At 38.6% G+C, this 18,122-nt stretch overlaps 1 protein-coding gene across 1 annotated transcript in view; it reads right to left on the reverse strand.

Annotated features, from left to right (window-relative positions):
* The window catches only part of adamtsl3 (ADAMTS-like 3), a 246,130-nt gene that overhangs the window by 192,338 nt on the left and 35,670 nt on the right, over nucleotides 1–18,122 (reverse strand). The window contains exon 3 of the mRNA XM_073859643.1: nucleotides 14,599–14,718. Coding sequence (XP_073715744.1) covers nucleotides 14,599–14,718 — 120 coding nt within the window. The remainder of the gene's footprint in view (nucleotides 1–14,598; nucleotides 14,719–18,122) is intronic.

An 18,122-nucleotide genomic window follows, 5' to 3' on the forward strand; every position in this document is an offset into this window, starting at 1 on the left:
AGCTCTGTGTCGCCGTAAGATAACTCTGCAGTAACGCGTCGACATTCGGCTGCAACCTCAGAGCGCTGTGTCACCGTAAGATAACTCTGCTGTAACGCGTCGACGTTCGGCTGCAACCCCAGAGCGCTGCGTCGCTGTAAGATAACTCTGCTGTAACGCGTCGACGTTCGGCTGCAACCTCAGAGCGCTGTGTCATTGTAAGATAACTCTGCTGTAACGCGTCGACGTTCGGTGCAACCTCAGAGCGATGCGTCGCCGTAAGATAACTTTGCTGTAATGCGTCGACATTCGGCTGCAACCCCAGAGCGCTGCGTCGCTGTAAGATAACTCTGCTGTAACGCGTCGACGTTCGGCTGCAACCTCAGAGCGCTGTGTCATTGTAAGATAACTCTGCTGTAACGCGTCGACATTCGGCTGCAACCTCAGAGCGCTGCGTTGCTGTAAGATAACTCTGCTGTAACGCGTCGACATTCGGCTGCAACCCCAGAGCGCTGCGTCGCTGTAAGATAACTCTGTGACGCGTCGACATTTGGCTGCAACCCCAGAGCTATGTGTCGCTGTAAGATAACTCTGCTGTAACGCGTCGACAATCGGTTGCAACCCCGTAGCGCTGTGTAGCTGTAAGATAGCTCTGCTGTAACGAGTGGACTTTCGGTTGCAAACTCAGAGCGCTGCATCGGTTTAAGAATACTCTGCAGTAACGCGTCGACATTCGGTTGCAACCTCAGAGCGCTGCATCCCCGTAAGATAACTCTGCAGTAACGCGTCGACATTCGGCTGCAACCTCAGAGTGCTGTGTCACTGTAAGATAACTCTGCTGTAACGCGCCGACATTCGGTTGCAACCTCAGAGCCCTGCATCACCGTAAGATAACTCTGCTGTAACGCATCGACATTTGGCTGCAACCTCGGGGGCGCTGTGTCGCCGTAAAATTACTCTGCTGTAACGCGTCCACATTCGGCTGCAACTTCGGAGCTCTGTGTCGCCGTAAGATAACTCTGCAGTAACGCGTCGACATTCGGCTGCAACCTCGGAGCGCTGTGTCACCGTAAGATAACTCTGCTGTAACGCGTCGACGTTCGGCTGCAACCTCAGAGCGCTGTGTCATTGTAAGATAACTCTGCTGTAATGCGTCAACATTCGGCTGCAACCTCAGAGCGCTGCGTCGCTGTAAGATAACTCTGCTGTAACGCGTCGACATTCGGCTGCAACCCCAGAGCGCTGCGTCGCTGTAAGATAACTCTGCTGTAACGCGTCGACATTCGGCTGCAACCCCAGAGCGCTGTGTCGCTGTAAGATAACTCTGTGACGCGTCGACATTTGGCTGCAACCCCAGAGCTATGTGTCGCTGTAAGATAACTCTGCTGTAACGCGTCGACAATCGGTTGCAACCCCGTAGCGCTGTGTAGCTGTAAGATAGCTCTGCTGTAACGAGTCGACTTTCGGTTGCAAACTCAGAGCGCTGCATCGGTTTAAGAATACTCTGCAGTAACACGTCGACATTCGGTTGCAACCTCAGAGCGCTGCGTCCCCGTAAGATAACTCTGCAGTAACGCGTCGACATTCGGCTGCAACCTCAGAGTGCTGTGTCACTGTAAGATAACTCTGCTGTAACGCGTCGACATTCGGTTGCAACCTCAGAGCCCTGCATCACAGTAAGATAACTCTGCTGTAACGCATCGACATTTGGCTGCAACCTCGGGGGCGCTGTGTCACCGTAAAATTACTCTGCTGTAACGCGTCCACATTCGGCTGCAACTTCGGAGCTCTGTGTCGCCGTAAGATAACTCTGCAGTAACGCGTCGACATTCGGCTGCAACCTCGGAGCGCTGTCACCGTAAGATAACTCTGCAGTAACGCGTCGACATTCGGTTGCAACCTCAGAGTGCTGCGTCACCGTAAGATAACTCTGCTGTAACGCATCGACATTCGGCTGCAATCTCGGGGGCGCTGTGTCGTCGTAAGATTACTCTGCTGTAACGCGTCCACATTCGGCTGCAACCTCGGAGCTCTGTGTCGCTGTAAGATAATTCTGCTGTAACGCACCGACATTCGATTGCAACCTCAGAGCGCCGTGTCACTGTAAGTGAAATAGGGCTGCAAAATGAGGCAATTGCTAAATGAACATACTCTCGAAAGACAAGGCAAATGAGATCCAGATGGTTGGGTTGTTCCAACAGCCACACCTGTTGTCCGGGAGGGTTGAGACTGGAGACGTGCGCCCACTTATAAAAGAGTTCATGTATGTTTTCAAACGAGGCTGCTGGGTTGAAAATATGACCTTGGCTGAACCTGAAGCCAGCAAATTGACACAACAGGTGTGTGACCACCACGGGTAACATAAGTAACCAAAACAAGCAGATCTGCGAACAGTTACAGCCCACGACGCAGTAGGGAAAGGCAGAACTCACGCACTGAAGCTTTAAAGACAAAATGACAAAAGCAGTGGAAGGTAAAAATGTAATTTTTTTTTACCAGGTAAAAATGTAATTGCCTAGACCCCCTAAGTACATATATGACAGTGTGAGCCCCCCAACGCTCTACATCTATCTTTCAGTTTGATCTTGACATTATGCTGACAAGCATGTTGAGATGGTGTGAGCAAATTAAAATAATTATTTTAGTATTTAATTATAAATATTAGAATATTTACATTATCTTGGCACTAAGATTAAAAAAAATCATTAAATATTTTTTACATTAAACATTAGTGGAACATGTTATGTATCTTTATTTGAGCTCAAAGCATATGGGTTCCACATTGTTTTAACAACTAACAGATGCCACCATGATGACAACCGACTTTTGCATGTTAATGAATTTATTTTCTTGACATTTTAAACATTTTCCAAAATTTACTGTACAGTATTTCAGCTTAAGTCTTTCAACACTGAATTCCTTTAAACCAACAAAAGGAATTGTTTGATAAATGGAGATCTTGAAGTCTAAATTTTAAGAAAGATCAATGATGTTGAATTTCCATTATTTAAAACCAGTTGAGGTTGTATTATTTAAAGTGCATATTGCCAAAAATGAGTCTTGACCTCGCAGAAGGATAAACAAAGTTTTACCTTTCCGACAAGATGGCTTTTACAAACAAATGTCTTGGCACGTTTTTCTCTTTACAAAAACCAACATTCCTCTATCTTGCTTTTAGTCTGATAAACAAAATGTGACCATGAAGGTGCCTTGGCAATGCTCATTTTATTTCAGTTAAGAGTTTATTGGGGTTGGGGGTACATTTTTCCTTCTTTGTTCGGGCATCTTCAAACTAAAATGTCACATGTTTAACAACAAACATAGGAACAAATTTTACAAAGTTTTCAGCTTTGTTTGAAAAATGATTTATTTATTTGATCTAAATCTATAAGAGCGGTGACATTAAAATGATTGGATCCTACCAATGCAATCTCATGGAAATTTATATGTATTTTATGAGGTGACTAATTCGTATTCTAATTCATATATAACAACATTTTACGACTTGGTTTTGCTCCTGTGACGTTTTTTTTTTTATTCTAATAGATATATGTTTTTGTATGAATCACTTCGCCAACTCGAAAATACGTACAAATTCCTACCAAGAAACTACAATACTTTGAATAGTTTTAAGCACTTGTAAAGTGAGAATGTTTGAAAATACTGTTTGCTTTTAACTCTTTCACCGCCAGCGTTTTTAAAAAAAAGTTGCCAGCCAGCTCCAGCGTTTTTCATGATTTTCACCAAAGTTTAATGCCTACCAGAAAATGTTCTTCTTTAAATATATAAACATACAATATACCAAATGAAAGAACAGACCCTCTGCTTTCAAAAAAAAAAAGTTTCATCCTACCTTCAGTGGTTCTTTTGTAATCAGCTTTTAAATATGGGTAGGTTTCTGCAAAAACACAACATTTTGAGCAAAAAGCTGAGACAATTCCATTTTTGTGACGGACTTTTCATAGAGATCCCATTTAGAGCGATGTTTAAAACAGACACGGACATGCAGGCGCTTGCCATAGGGAAATACTTCCGGGTTTAAAAAGTTGCGGTATTGCGGAAAGACGAGATATCTCGTCACTTAAGAGAAAACGCTTCCCCGCCAATGATGAGATTTTCCGTCTTTCCGCAATACCGCTATTATCCACCAGGTGGAAGTTGTGCATTTCCGCAACTTATACAACCCGGAAGTAGCGCCTCACGTGAAAGAGAAAGAACTCCGTGTATGTTTTAAAGATCGCTCTGCATCTGATCTCTATCAAAAGTCCTTCGCAAAAACGGAATTATCTCAGCTTTTTGCTCAAAATTGGGTGTTTTTGAAGAAACCTACCCATGTTTGAGAGGTGATTACAAGAGAACTAATGAAAGTAGGATGAAAAGGCTTTTTTCGTTTGAAAGCAGAGGGTCTGTTCTTTCATCTGATATATTGTATGTTTATATATTTAAAGAAGAACATTTTCTGGAAGGCATTAAACTTTTGTGAAAATCATGAAAAATGCTGGCGCTGGCTGGCAACTTTTTTTAAAAACGCTGGCGGGGAAAGAGTTAAGCTATTAAGTTCAGATCATGTTCCATGAAGATATTTTTTACATTTTCTACCGTTAATATATCAAAAAATGTATTTATCATTAGTAAAATGTGGTGCTAAGGACTTCATTTGGACAACTTTAAAGGTGGTTTTCTTAATAATTAGATTTTTGCATCCTCAGATTCCAGATTTTAAATATACTGTTAGACTTAACCACACAATGCCCAGTAAAATACTATCATTTTCATTTCCAGTTCATTACTGTAATATGCATTGCATTATGGGTATTAACATTTAATTTACAGTGATTCACTGTATGTTTTGAATTTGCGGTAGATTGCTGTAAAACAACAGCAGTAGTGCTACTGTAGTTGAATAAAACAGTGTTATAGAAGCATATAAAATGGAAAAATAAAATATATCTATGAAATGAAATACATTTTATTTGTTATGCGTTTAGCAGTGAAGCAAATTTCAAAATGTGATTTGTTTTTCAGCAGTGTAAACAATTTATTGAGAATTGTAGATAGAGACAAGAAAGGGATTATGCTTGACCGTCAGATTTGAATCGAACCTTAAGACTTCAATACACTAGTGACGCCAAGATTTCGCTCCTCGGAGTGTGTAGCAAGTAACTTTCATGAAGGGACTCTGTAGCACTGTGGTAGTGTTATGGACCTATGATGTGGGCGACCCGGGTTCAATTCACCTACAAGGCGATTTTTTTTAACTAGGTTACAGTAAGGTTATTATACTGTAAAATGAAACTGCGGTAAAGGCACCATACTGTAAAAAACATGTACAGTTATGGTAACCACATATATACAATAAAAAGTCTAACAGTTTAGTATCCCATCATAACAAACCATACATCAATTGAAAGCATATTTATAAGCTATAAGTACAAATCTTAACTTAAAAAAATAATTGACCCTTATATGACTGGTTTTGTGGTCAAGGGTCACTTTAAAAGTGACTTCTTCCGTTACATATCATCTAACATATTTATAACATCTCCTTGGTGTCAAATTGTGCATGGCTATTAAACTTTACTAAAAGTAATTTCTGTGAATCAGACAGCAGGCAAAACTTTATACAACACTAATGAAAGTGGATTATTACGAACATTCACTCTGCCAAATAAAACTGAATGTCGTGGTGAAACATTCAGATGTGAATTTATGGAAATAACACATTAAAAATAGATCAAGGGTGTCATTGGGTAAAAATGCGTTATGAGCATTAGCAGGCGACAAGGTGATGAAATGTGTTTTGCGCATTCGGAAAGAACTCAGGATTTAATTAGAAACAATTAAGAGGCAGCTACGCAACCACGATCTCGCGCGCACACACACACAAAACTGAAATAAATTGTGATTATGAATCAAAAGGGCCATTTACTTTCAATTTATATCAAGTGAGACATGTTTTTGTTTGCAATGTATCTTAATTGACGTGTTAGTTAGTGCTAATGGATTGCACTATTTATGTTACTCCTTATTAATATCAAATACAGCAAACATGATTTGTTATCATTTCCCTGTTGACTGTAAATGAGCCTTTGTAGTTTTAAATCCATTAGAAAATGGCCATCTCTTAATAATACTAATTGAAGAGTTTGGTTCCAAAACGCAATAAACGCCATTTTTGAAAAAAATGAGTTACTGCCAAAATCAGTATTGTATCAGGGCAGTATTTAAAAGTAAATTCTTAATTTTACGCAAAATCCAATATCCGCCGTGTTATTCTGTCATCTTTTCTCCCTTTTTTCCCAAAATGCGACAAACGCCACTCCCCCTTTTTTACAGAACGCAATAACTCCATTTCTGATATTACAGCCCACCGTTCACGCAATGTAAACAAACAATGGCGGACGCGCTGAGTACACGGAGTCCTAGTTTTCCTCATCTACTTTGTACTACGTGATCAACAAACAAAACAAAATAATACTTTAATTGCATTGATAAACCTGTGATGGTTTTCTGTGATGGGAAAGAAACGTAAGCCATCAGCATCTAATATTTTCCCTGAGAGGCACTCGGGAGACGGGTGCTTGTTCTCCCGACAGCATCAAGCTTCTCATGCTAACACATTGACCCCAGAGGATCTTATGAAAAACTTTCCATTATTTTACTCAAAGTCAACGAAAATCGAGCAGGACCAAAAACATTTTACAGATGATCGCTGTGAAAGACGTTAAGGGAAGACGTCAAGTATCCGCAATGACAGGGTTCTTAATATGACAAAGTAAGTGTTTTGATTAATGACATTAATGTTTATATTTTTAATTAGTGTGTACAACTAGTCAACTAAATGAATATAACATGGCAAAGATGAATGCACATTTATATAGGCTATTGATTCAATAGATTTATAGCATTTTGAATAAAAACTTGTCATGGATTTATTGCATTTTGTGGAAAAAATAATCCGTTTTTATAATAAATCTTTGAAAATCAACTTATGGATTTGAATTTTTTATGTTTTTATAACCTAAAGATGCTGTGTGAAAGTTTGTAACAGAAAATAGTTGTTTTCATCTTGTCACTTTCTTGGTATAGAAAACACGTTTTTACCAAAATTTGTCAAAATGGATTTATTGCGTTTTGGAACCAAACTCTTCAATTATTTAATATTTAAATAGTAAATATACTACAGTACTAATTCAAGTGAATGTATAGTGTATACTGTAAATGTATTTTTGTTTGTTTGATGTATTCTTAAAGAGCACCTATTGTCCGATTCACGATTTTACATTTCCTTTGGTGTGTAAGTGTGTATTAGTACATGTTAACCCCCTGGGGTCCAAAAACGCGGGGCCGCGTTTTGACGTGTTTTTTCCTTATCATGGCAGAATCAACTTAAAATACTCCATCATTAATAATCATACACTTACGTGTTTGACATCATTTGAAACGGTAAAGGGTCTTCTTTAATATGTGTTCATTCACAATAACAACAGATCTTTGTGTTTTTGTCAAATAAAGAAAATAAACAGGGTGTCCATCCAGACATTTCTGTCTCCGCCAGCTGTCTCTCAAAACACGTTACAAAAATCAATTGAAACTCCGCGATTACTCGTCACACAAGCATGATACACACATCCAAAAAAAAAGCCTGAAATCTCTACTTTTAAACAAGCTAAATATAATCGAAAACAAATATTGCCTGTTTATGTAATCTGCATTGAAGTAAAGAGAGTACCGTTTTTCCTGGCTGACTTCATTATCTGTAATTTGGTCACGCCCACAGCTGTTGACATGGTAATGAAGACACGAGCTGTTCAACCATAACAAGCAAAGCGTAAAGTTTGATCAGATTTAAAGACTTTACCGCATGTTTGGATTATAAACTTTATTCACACACGTGAGGAATATCTTCATTTATGTCTGGACATTGAGGAAGAGAAGCATTTATCTTTAACGTTACCTAAGAATAACAATGGAGAACGCACTGCTGGATTAGAAGTAAGTAACGTTAACAGTTAATTTATACCATTTATATTTGCTATCATGTAACTTAGTATGCTCATGGCTTGTGCAGTTCAGCCTACATACAGTAACGTTAAGCAACCTTAGCAGACTACACGCTTCGGATTGAAAAAGTTTCGCATTGTTTACAAACGGACGCGATCTCACGTAATGGCGGATTTCACTGTTGCATGCTGTAACAGTGTTAAACACAGTTATTCACTTATATCCTTCATGGAAACTTTCAGTAAGCCTGAACTGCTGTATCTTTTAAGTATGTGCTGTAATATGATTCCATGTTTACATGCTTATTTACAAACAAATCCGCGTGACCTCCCATAATGGCGGATATCTGTTACATGTTGTACAGTGTTAAGACACAGTTATTCACTTTCGTATCTGTCATGGCAACTTTGAGTAAATGCTGCACTGTGGGATTTGCTGTAAAATGATTCCATATTGTTTACATGCAAGGTAATTTCATACATTGCGCTTCACACGCGACACCGTTTATTATGAGCTCCGCGTTGTTTACACGGAGACGCGAGCTCGCGCACATCCATTTGCGATGTGTTTTTAAAGTTCATACTCGCTTACAGAAACGCGTTTAAAACAGAAGCTAGACGATAAGGGGAATTGCATCTGAAAACAGTAATCTGAAAACAGCTTTTTATATTAATTGCTGCAGATGTTTATCTGAGATTAAGTTTATGTACAAGATAGTATATGAATGTAACTTAGTATCAGTGACATTTACCCATCAGTTATATAAGTAAGGGTATTTCTGTGGGCAATTTATGCTAACAGCTGTTTATAACTCTCTTAGAGGTCTGCATCTCTCTCATCAGTACAAAACTATGAAGTGGAAAAACACTTTTTGGACAAAGTTATATGGTAACATGGGCCACATGAAGTTTACAGCTCTGTTGTGTATCAGTTTCTTAGTTTATACAAAGTTTTAGGAATAGGGTATGTTTCCAAATAAACTTAAAATATCCTACTAACCATCATTTCTATTTTAATTATATTGTTAACTTAATAAACCTCAAACAAACATGTACATTTGTCCTCACATTCTTCACTGTAGTTCATTCTCACATTCCTGCCTCATTATTATGCAGCTCATTATGCAAGCCTTTGTTTGCTTGCTGTCAATCAATCCTTCTCGCATACACGGCCGTCTAAACAAAAAGTGTCTTACAATTTCTAAATGAATACATTGTTTTATGTGAATAAGTAGGCATGGTGATTGTCACATCATTTTAAAGAAAAAACTCTAGACTACTAGATTATGTTTAGGAAAGTCTTGTTAAAACATGTTTAGTATGGGTTTTGTGGACTTATATCAGTGACTTAAAAATGTTGCTTTTTTAAAAACCACGCATAAACATTTTTCTCTCAAAAATACAAACATGTACATACATGTAGCTCATATAATATTTTAGCCCAGTTTGTGCTGAACGCAGTGGTATGAGACACTTCCCATTATTATGTTTTAAAGCAACTGAAAAAAGACCAAATGTAAGAGCATGTCAGAACCTCTGAGAGTGTCCCAAAATGGTCGGACCCCAGAGGGTTAAGGATGTGCACACAGTAAACGATGAAGTGAGTTATCGTTTCCAATGTAAATCTCTTTTCTTGGACTACAACAAACACACAGATTGTAGGCAACAGTTGCCTGTTGACGTGGACAAGACCGACATTATCATAATTCCTCCCGCTTCGGACTCAGAGCCTGTAAGTTAAGTCCTGTTAGCATTCCATTGTGAGCGAATCTTTCAAACATGGTAAGGAGCGTCACATTTCCAGCTGACGTCAGAGATATTCAGACCAATCAACAAAGTACAGATTAGCTGGCCAATCAGGGACACAGAGCTTTACAAATCTACAAAAATGTACGGTATGTGTAAAATTATGTGTTTTTGTAACTATAAACCACGCAAACACATTGTATTTTATCAAATACACAAAATAACATTGTTTTAGCTATGAAATAGGTGCACTTTAAAAACTACACACCCACAGGAGCCCCAAGTATTTGGACAGTTTCCCGGACAGGGTTTAAATTAATCCAGGACTAGGCCTTAGTTATATTAGGACATTAAAGTAGTTTTTACAAACATACCTTACATCAAAACTGATTACTGGTGTGCATCTTGAGAAAAACAATTGTACCGATACATGTAAAGATATGTCAATGTAAGGTGTTTGAAAAATAAGACACCTCAAACTTGCATTTTAGTCTGGGACTAGGATAAACCATGTCTGGGAACCTCCCTATAAATGTTCATATATCTTATTTATTTCATTTTTTATGCCTGCCCTGTACAACTCTGTATTTACTGCAAAGCTACTTTGCTACAAAGCAATATTGCACTGCACTGACCTTAAAGCTCCCATTCTTTCTGTGTTTTTGAAGTTTTGATTGTGTTTACAGTGCGCAATATAACATGTGTTCATGTCTCGCGTGTAAAAAACACGGTATTTTCACAAATTGACTTATCTGTATAGCGCTGTTTTCACTGTCCTAAAACAGGCTGATGTTTTCCTTGTTCTATGAAGTCCCTCCTTCAGAATTTCGTATCAGGTTCTGATTGTGTAGTTTGTTTAGTGTGTTGTGATTCGATAGCAGCTTAGCATGCCGTTAGCTTAGCTGGCGACTGACGTATTCCTGTGGGCGGAGTTTAGTCAGAAAACCGTTCTAGTGACGTCATTAAAGCAGGAAGTAGAGGGCTGTAGTCCAAACCGGCCATTCACTGTAGGCTTTAAAAGGTAAATTCTGTTAAAGAAAGTGTTTCGCCTGGCAGTGAACTTTGAGCTTTATCATTTTACAAGTATTATTTAGGCTGTAACAGCAACGTTACACACTAGCTAGGGTTTAAAAAATGGAATCAGAAAGAACATGACCTTTAAAAAAATATTTCACTTTCATTAAAAAAAACTGATAATTTACTCACCCCCGTGCCTTCTAAGATGTTTATGTCTTTCTTTGTTCAGCTGAGAAGAAATTAATTTTTTTTTTACATTTTAGGATTTTTCTCCATACTGTGGTTCACAATTTCAATGCAGTTTAAAATTGCAGTTTCAATGCAGCTTCAAAGTACTCTAAACCTCTAAACGATCCCAACCGAAGCATAAGGGTCCTATCTAGCTAAACAATTGTCATTTTACCAAAAAAAGTACAACTTCTTGTCTTGCACTAGCCGTGTGATGCACCAGGACGACCTTACGTATTACGTAATCACGTCGAAAGGTCACGCAAGACATATGCGAAATTACAGCCGCAGTGTTTACAAGTGTGAAGTAAGACGTTCTGACATTGTTGTATGTTGAATGATACTAATGAATGTCTTGTGTCAGTTTATTGTTTAAAATGGTCCGCAAGTGTGTGTTTTACATGATTTCGTAATATAAGGTCGCGCTGGCGAATCACACAGTACATATTTTTTCTTTCTTTTCTTTTTTTGTGAAAACGATGATCGCTTTGCTAGATAAGACCCTTAAGCCTGATTTATAGTCGTGCGTAAGCTCTACGCCGTAGCTACACCGTAGGTTATCCGTAGCCTGAACATTTTTAACAGCGCGTCAGATCTATGCGGACCGCAAGCGCTGTGATTGGTCCACCAGAACCCCTCCTGTCAAGTAAAAAAACTGCGTCATGGGTATTTCAGATTGCGACGGTGAAAACAAAGATGAGCCAAGTTGAGGAGTGATTTAACTCAAACTGCAACAAAAGTCGCTGTTTATTTACTTCCATCATTGCTGGTCTTCTCAAATTATACACAACAATTTGCATTTTCTTCTTCGTTTGTGGCTTAACTTGTCAAGCTTCTTCTTCTTTGACGGTCACGCTGCTACTGTGGTTAGACGCGTGGTTACTGCCTACCAGCGGTCTGTGCGTGTGTTTGCGCGTCGACGCGGACGACGACGCAAAAGTATAAATAAAAACCGACATGGAACCCACTCCGTCGCGGCTACACCGTAGGACCTACGCACAACTATAACCAGCCCTTTATGCCTCAGTTGGGATCGCTGCATTGAAACTGTAAACTGCTGGGGTCCACTAAAGTCCACTATATGGAGAAAAATCCTGGAATGTTTTCCTCATAAAACTTACTTTTTTTCTCGACTGAACAAAGAAAAACAAACATATTGGATGACATGGGGGTGAGTAAATTATCATCAAACTGAACTCAATAACAATGCAATCCCTATCAAAATATCACACTAAGCGGCATTTGTTATTAAGAAACACAGTTTTCAAGCCAGATATTTCACAAACATTACTTGGCTACGTTTGGAATGATTAAACAATATACTTAAAATGAAGCCAAATGTTTTTGGACACTTTCTGGTTGTCAAACATTAGTACGGCCTTATGACTTATGAACATCCACTCCTCATCCATACAGAAAAACTAAAGTTGTCATCATAAAATCTCCATTATACGTTCTAGCACAGCTAAAATACACAATACAATACAATACAATACAATTCATCATATTAGTGTATATCTATGATTCGTTTACTGTATATTTATAGTAGATGCTTTTATGATTGTCTATGTTTTATGGAAATCAAACCCACAATCTTTGTGTTGATGCTCTTACCAGTAGCCAGGCTTAAAAATACAATATTACACAAAAAATACTCAATCTTAGACCCTTGCTTTTCTTGCCCTTGGCTTTCTCAAGGTTTAAATCCATCCCGGCCATAGCTAACGTTTTGACCCGAATTAATCAGCACCTTCCAAACCAGTCCATTACTAATGAGCTTTCTGCCTGCCTGCACAGCATCACATCTTTCCTTTAAAAACCGCTGGACTCGTTTTAAGTGGAAACGCTGGCACTCGCGTGCTGCCCTGAGCCAAAGAGCTCCAGATGGCTAAACTCAAAGTCTCGAGCAGGTAGCGAAACTCATTAGATGCTCTATACGGGCTCTTGGAAGAAAGTAGCTCTGCGCTTAGGGAAGATGCCCAGAGAGAATGTGCTTTGTCTATTAGCTTAAGCCCGGCGGTAAAGCCGCCCGTCTGTGGTTAACCTCGGCAGGCACAAACCTGGATGGTATCCACGCTACTTTTGGCACAGAGATGCTGCACAACAGTTAAGAAATAGCATGAATACGGCGGCCCCGTGTCATTTACGTGTCTTCACCTTTAAGACGTCTTTTGCCGAATTCTGAATATGAAATGTCACGACATACTCCTCTTTTGTCAATAACTCGGGTGGTGGACAGGGCAATGTTAATGCAAACCACAGTATAAAGTTAATATAAAAGAGCGGTGCATTAGCATCAACCCGTACAAGTGGAGGTGCTTGGATATCTGTCATAACATCAAGAGGTATCGTGTTTGCGTTTGCTGTGCCACCACAACATTCCAGTAGTAAATCACAATAATAAAAGTCATCCTGGCCATGAATACCAACTAGTCACAAACATAACAACTGGCCTGGAAACAGCCAGCCATGCTGGACTGAAGCAAAGCAGGGTTTCCATAACAGTTCAGTGGCACACGGTGCGTCAGGGTTAAATGCAGGCGTTTAAAAGAAAACATTCGGTGTACCTGGGATTTCTGGTTAGAGGGGCTTTGCTCGGACAGCCCAGCCTGAATTACCCTTAAACCAAGAGTACTTAAAATCCCCTTTAATGCCAATGCTGACTAAAGCAGCATGTCATTGATATTACTTCTGTGAATTAAAATGTAAGACTTGATGATCAGTATCTTAATACGGTAATTATATTTTAATATTCAATAACACTTTGGATTCCATAAGGCAGGTGCTGGATGGTGATTGGTAAGTGGAGTGACCTGGATCCTGTCAGGACCTAAATAATGTTTTAATTAAAAATCATGCCCTTATTATGCCATTTTCCAGCTCCCCTAGAGTTAAACATTTGATTTTTACTGTTTTGGAATCCATTCAACTGATCTCCGGGTCTGGCGCTACCAGTTTTAGCATAGCTTAGCATAATTCATTGAATCTGATTAGACCATTAGCATCACGCCTAATAAATTAAGCAAAGCCATATCTGGCTAGACAATCACAACTTTTAATTTTCTGTCGGTCTTAGTACACGATGTAAATACAGAAGAGTCAAGTATTAAATAGGAAAAATATCAAACCTCTTTGATTATTTTTTAGCGCGATGCTAATGGTCTAATCAGATTCAATGGATTATGCTAAGCTAAGCTAAAAGTGCTAGCGTCAGACCCGGAGATCAGCTGAATGGATTCCAAAACGGTAAAAATCTAATGTTTAACCCTAGGGGAGCTGGAAAATTAGCCTATTTTCAAAAAAAAGTGGAGTGTCCCTTTAATATTTTCTCGAGGACTGGAGTTGGGAAGTGTTTTTAACTCAATTTGAGCAATATTTATTTATATATTTTCGCGCCATTTGTGCGAACAGAATTTGCCGGCTTAAGCTTAAGTTTCACGTCTGAATTTCACACGCGAATGACAATTGTGTGAAATTTCAGTATGTCAATACATTAAACAAAGCTGCATATTTCAAAGCACTCAACTGAGCCTTTAAATACAATTTATTAAATAAAACAAATCTTTCAGAATCCAGATGAATGTCTTGAGTGAAATGGGTTTATGTGTGATTCAGCATCTCTGACCTGGTCGTCGTAGCGATAGGTGAGGTATTGCTCCTCTGTCGTATCTTCCAGAAAACTGCCTTGTGGAGAAAGTGCAAACTCAGGGAGGAAATAAGCGCTTTGTGTTTGGCCTGCAACCCCCTGTAAAACAAGACCACATCACACACGTTAAACCTACAGTATTAAAGTAGTGCAGGCATCCTTAGGGGCTCACCAGTAACATGTCAACATGCTATTAATCAAACAATAATATTTATACTGGAACTACAGCACATCAGGTTTAAAGGTTTTGTGAGGGTTTATTTGGGGTAAATGAAGACCTCAGCAGGTTTCATTGCAACGTTTTAACTATTTAATGTAAAAAACATTGTCAGTAGAGTTTTATTAACATACTCTGTAAGTATTATCACCATTTTATTACACAGATCCTGAAATACTTGATTCTGATTGGTCAGTTACTGGTACTCAGGCCCGGTACTAGGCTTACTGGACTGGGGGGCAGTCAGGAATTTTGAGTGGGCAGCCATAACACTCAGTGTAAAGTATATAAAACCAATTTTAAGGTTTCACTTTATTTGTCTCTCTCAAACAGATAAAACATAATTCATATTTTGTGTCTTATCAATTTCAGCAAACGCAGAGGGAGCAGAGTGCCAGCTGCCTCAGAACAAATTATAAACGTCAACATTGTATAAATATGATAATGCGGTAACGATGTTCAATATGCGTCAATTCACCTAAAGCCAAGGTTAGGCTCCTAGTGACTCCTAGTGACCTTAAAAATAGTTTTTACATGTAAAGTTTTTCTTAAATGAAGCTGACGATGATGACAAAACCACAAAAATTTAATTTTTAAAACTGCACGTGACGCACAGCTGTTACAATACTGTATATGTACTTATAATGTATATCTACTTTATACCACATGTCTGTTGAATGCTTTATTCTGATTGGCTGAGAAATGTTCAATGAGTGATGATTATTTTTCTGTAAACCGCACAGCTGACCTGTCAAATGTCTTAAAAATTGTATTTGAATTATTTGAAAATAATGCACACCTGCGATGTAAAGGCACTCCGCGTCGTGTCAGACATTGGTGGGCGGGAGCTAATATATAATATATAATAGCATTTTCCAACAAGGATGTTATTTGTCTAAAAAGACTTTACGTTTTGTTTATGTTTATGTTTATGACATTTTTGGGGGCAGAGGGAAAATCTGGGGGGCAATGCCCCCCTAGGCCCCCCGTAGACCCGGCCTTGCTTGTACTACTTTGTTTAAAGTCAAAATGAAATTTGAAACTTACTTTTTTGCAATATTGTGGTAATTTTTACAAATTACATATGTGAGCTTAATTATTTAAAAAATTTAATTTGCCCTCATAATCTTTAATGAAAAAACACAAATCTCCTCCCCTCTTTGAAACTATCTCTCTATACTTCCGGTCACAAGGTATGGCAGGTGGGCGGGGCCTGGGAAAAAATTGCAGAAATTAGCAAATAGTAAGGGTGTCTCACAAGCCCTGAAAAGTGAAGCCAATTCTCGATGTACGAATTTAAGTCCAGCCATTCTTTTTTTTATCTCAGAGGTCGCTTCGCTGGGAAATACATCTTGACGAGGAAAATTAGACAATTGCTACTTCCGTTTCATTGCGACGTTAATGTATCACTCGGCTTAGTGTTGGGCAATATGCCCCATTTTAAGATCGTCCTATCGTCAGCCTGTGTGATCGCCGATACACAATAGTATCGGGGGCGGAGCAATGGTTTACTTATTCATTTATTTGTTCATCACTTGATTGGTGGAAAAAAAGACACGCATGTTACAAGCTCTCTTGCGCAAAGTGAAACCCACAAACCCTCTCATGCGAGGAAAAGCACACAATGCACATGTTAATGTAGAACTATGACGATAATAATAATAACTATTGTCCGGACTCCGGAAAGCCTGCTATTAGCTAATATCTGACAATCGCGATACACTATCGCCTATCGGCAAAACCCTAACTTGGCTGTCTTGTCACATGCCATTATTAACAAAAAACTTTCCACTGTGGTCAAAAGTGATGTCCAACTTTGATCAAATGGCATCTTCGCTCTTCATTTAAATATTTTATGCATTAAAATTTGGTTTGCATGTTGCATTGGTGTGTTTATGAGTATTAACAACAGCTCAATTTTAAGGAAAGAATTTAAGGAGGCTTTCTTGTCAATCTATGCTTTATTTACTGTCAGCTTGTTGCTTATCTATGCATTTTATTTTGTATAATCGAATAAAAACAAGATTCCCCAATACACTGTGGTTTTAATGCAAAATTTGGTACCATACACCTCATATTCCGATGCTTTAATTTAACCCGAGGGGGCATTAAAAGCAACTGTATTATACGAAACTTCAATTAAAACTTGAATGGAAGGTTTGGTTACGGCACTTTAAATTACAATTCTGCATCATGCTAGCTTTAAATTCAGGAACTGAACTGCATTCGTAATGCAATATTGAATTACACAAATCCCTTGTGTATATGTGTATATGTTTAAGTTTCAAACAGTCTGCCCACACGCTTTGACCCAGACAGCTTCTAGTCTAAACAATCTTCGTCTATCACCTGTCCTGTCCCTCCGGACCCCCACCATCTGTGTCCCCCAAAACACACACACACACACCGACAACCTCAGGTGCCAACTATGTTAGCAGGGACATCTTCTCTTTTAAATTCCCTCTACAGGGCCCTAAGAAATCTCCAGGGGCCCACAAAGGTTTACGATAACCAGCACAGCTGTATGTGTAAGCACAGAAAGAAGTGAAGAAGATCAGAGATTGTAGCTCAGCCATCTTTCACCAAGACTCTCACTAAAACTCTGTTCGCCGCTCCACAGGAAGCGACCCTGACAGAGGACTGTAATATTGTTTATATGGGTAATAGGGATGACTTTTATTTCTTAACCAAAAATAGATCTGTTAAGCCCTGTGAAGTTGTCCACAGTCTGAAATGTGATCTCCTTAAGTGCCCTAACCAAGAAAAATATTTACTAGGGTCTTAAAGGGATAGTTCACCTAAAAAGAACAATTTCGGTCATCATTTACTCACCCTAAAATCTTTGTTCTGCTTAACAAAAATGTATGTATATATATATATATATATATAAACAATTAAAACCAAAAAATTCCAGGGCACCATTGACTTCCATAGTATTAGATTTTTCCTACTATGGAAGTCAGTGGTGTCCCAGATCTGCTTGGTTACAAACATTGTTTGTTAAATATCATCATTTCCGTTCAGCAGTACAAAAAAATGTACAAGGTTTGGAAGAACTTGAGGTTTTAGTAAATAATGACAGATTTTTTTTTGTGAACTGTCCATTTAAATGTCTCTTCAAGAAGCTCCTTTATTGGGGAAAGTTACTTTTAAAAGTAATGCATTTAATGCAAGTTACTCCTCAAAAAAGTAACTAATTGCGTTACTTTGTTACTTTTTCAAGTAATGCTTACGTTACTTTTAAGTTACTTTTGCGTTACTTTTTCTTACTTGGCTGAGGCTTGAT

Source organism: Misgurnus anguillicaudatus, chromosome 21 (genome assembly GCF_027580225.2).
Source record: "Misgurnus anguillicaudatus chromosome 21, ASM2758022v2, whole genome shotgun sequence".
NCBI classification, from domain to species: domain Eukaryota; kingdom Metazoa; phylum Chordata; class Actinopteri; order Cypriniformes; family Cobitidae; genus Misgurnus; species Misgurnus anguillicaudatus.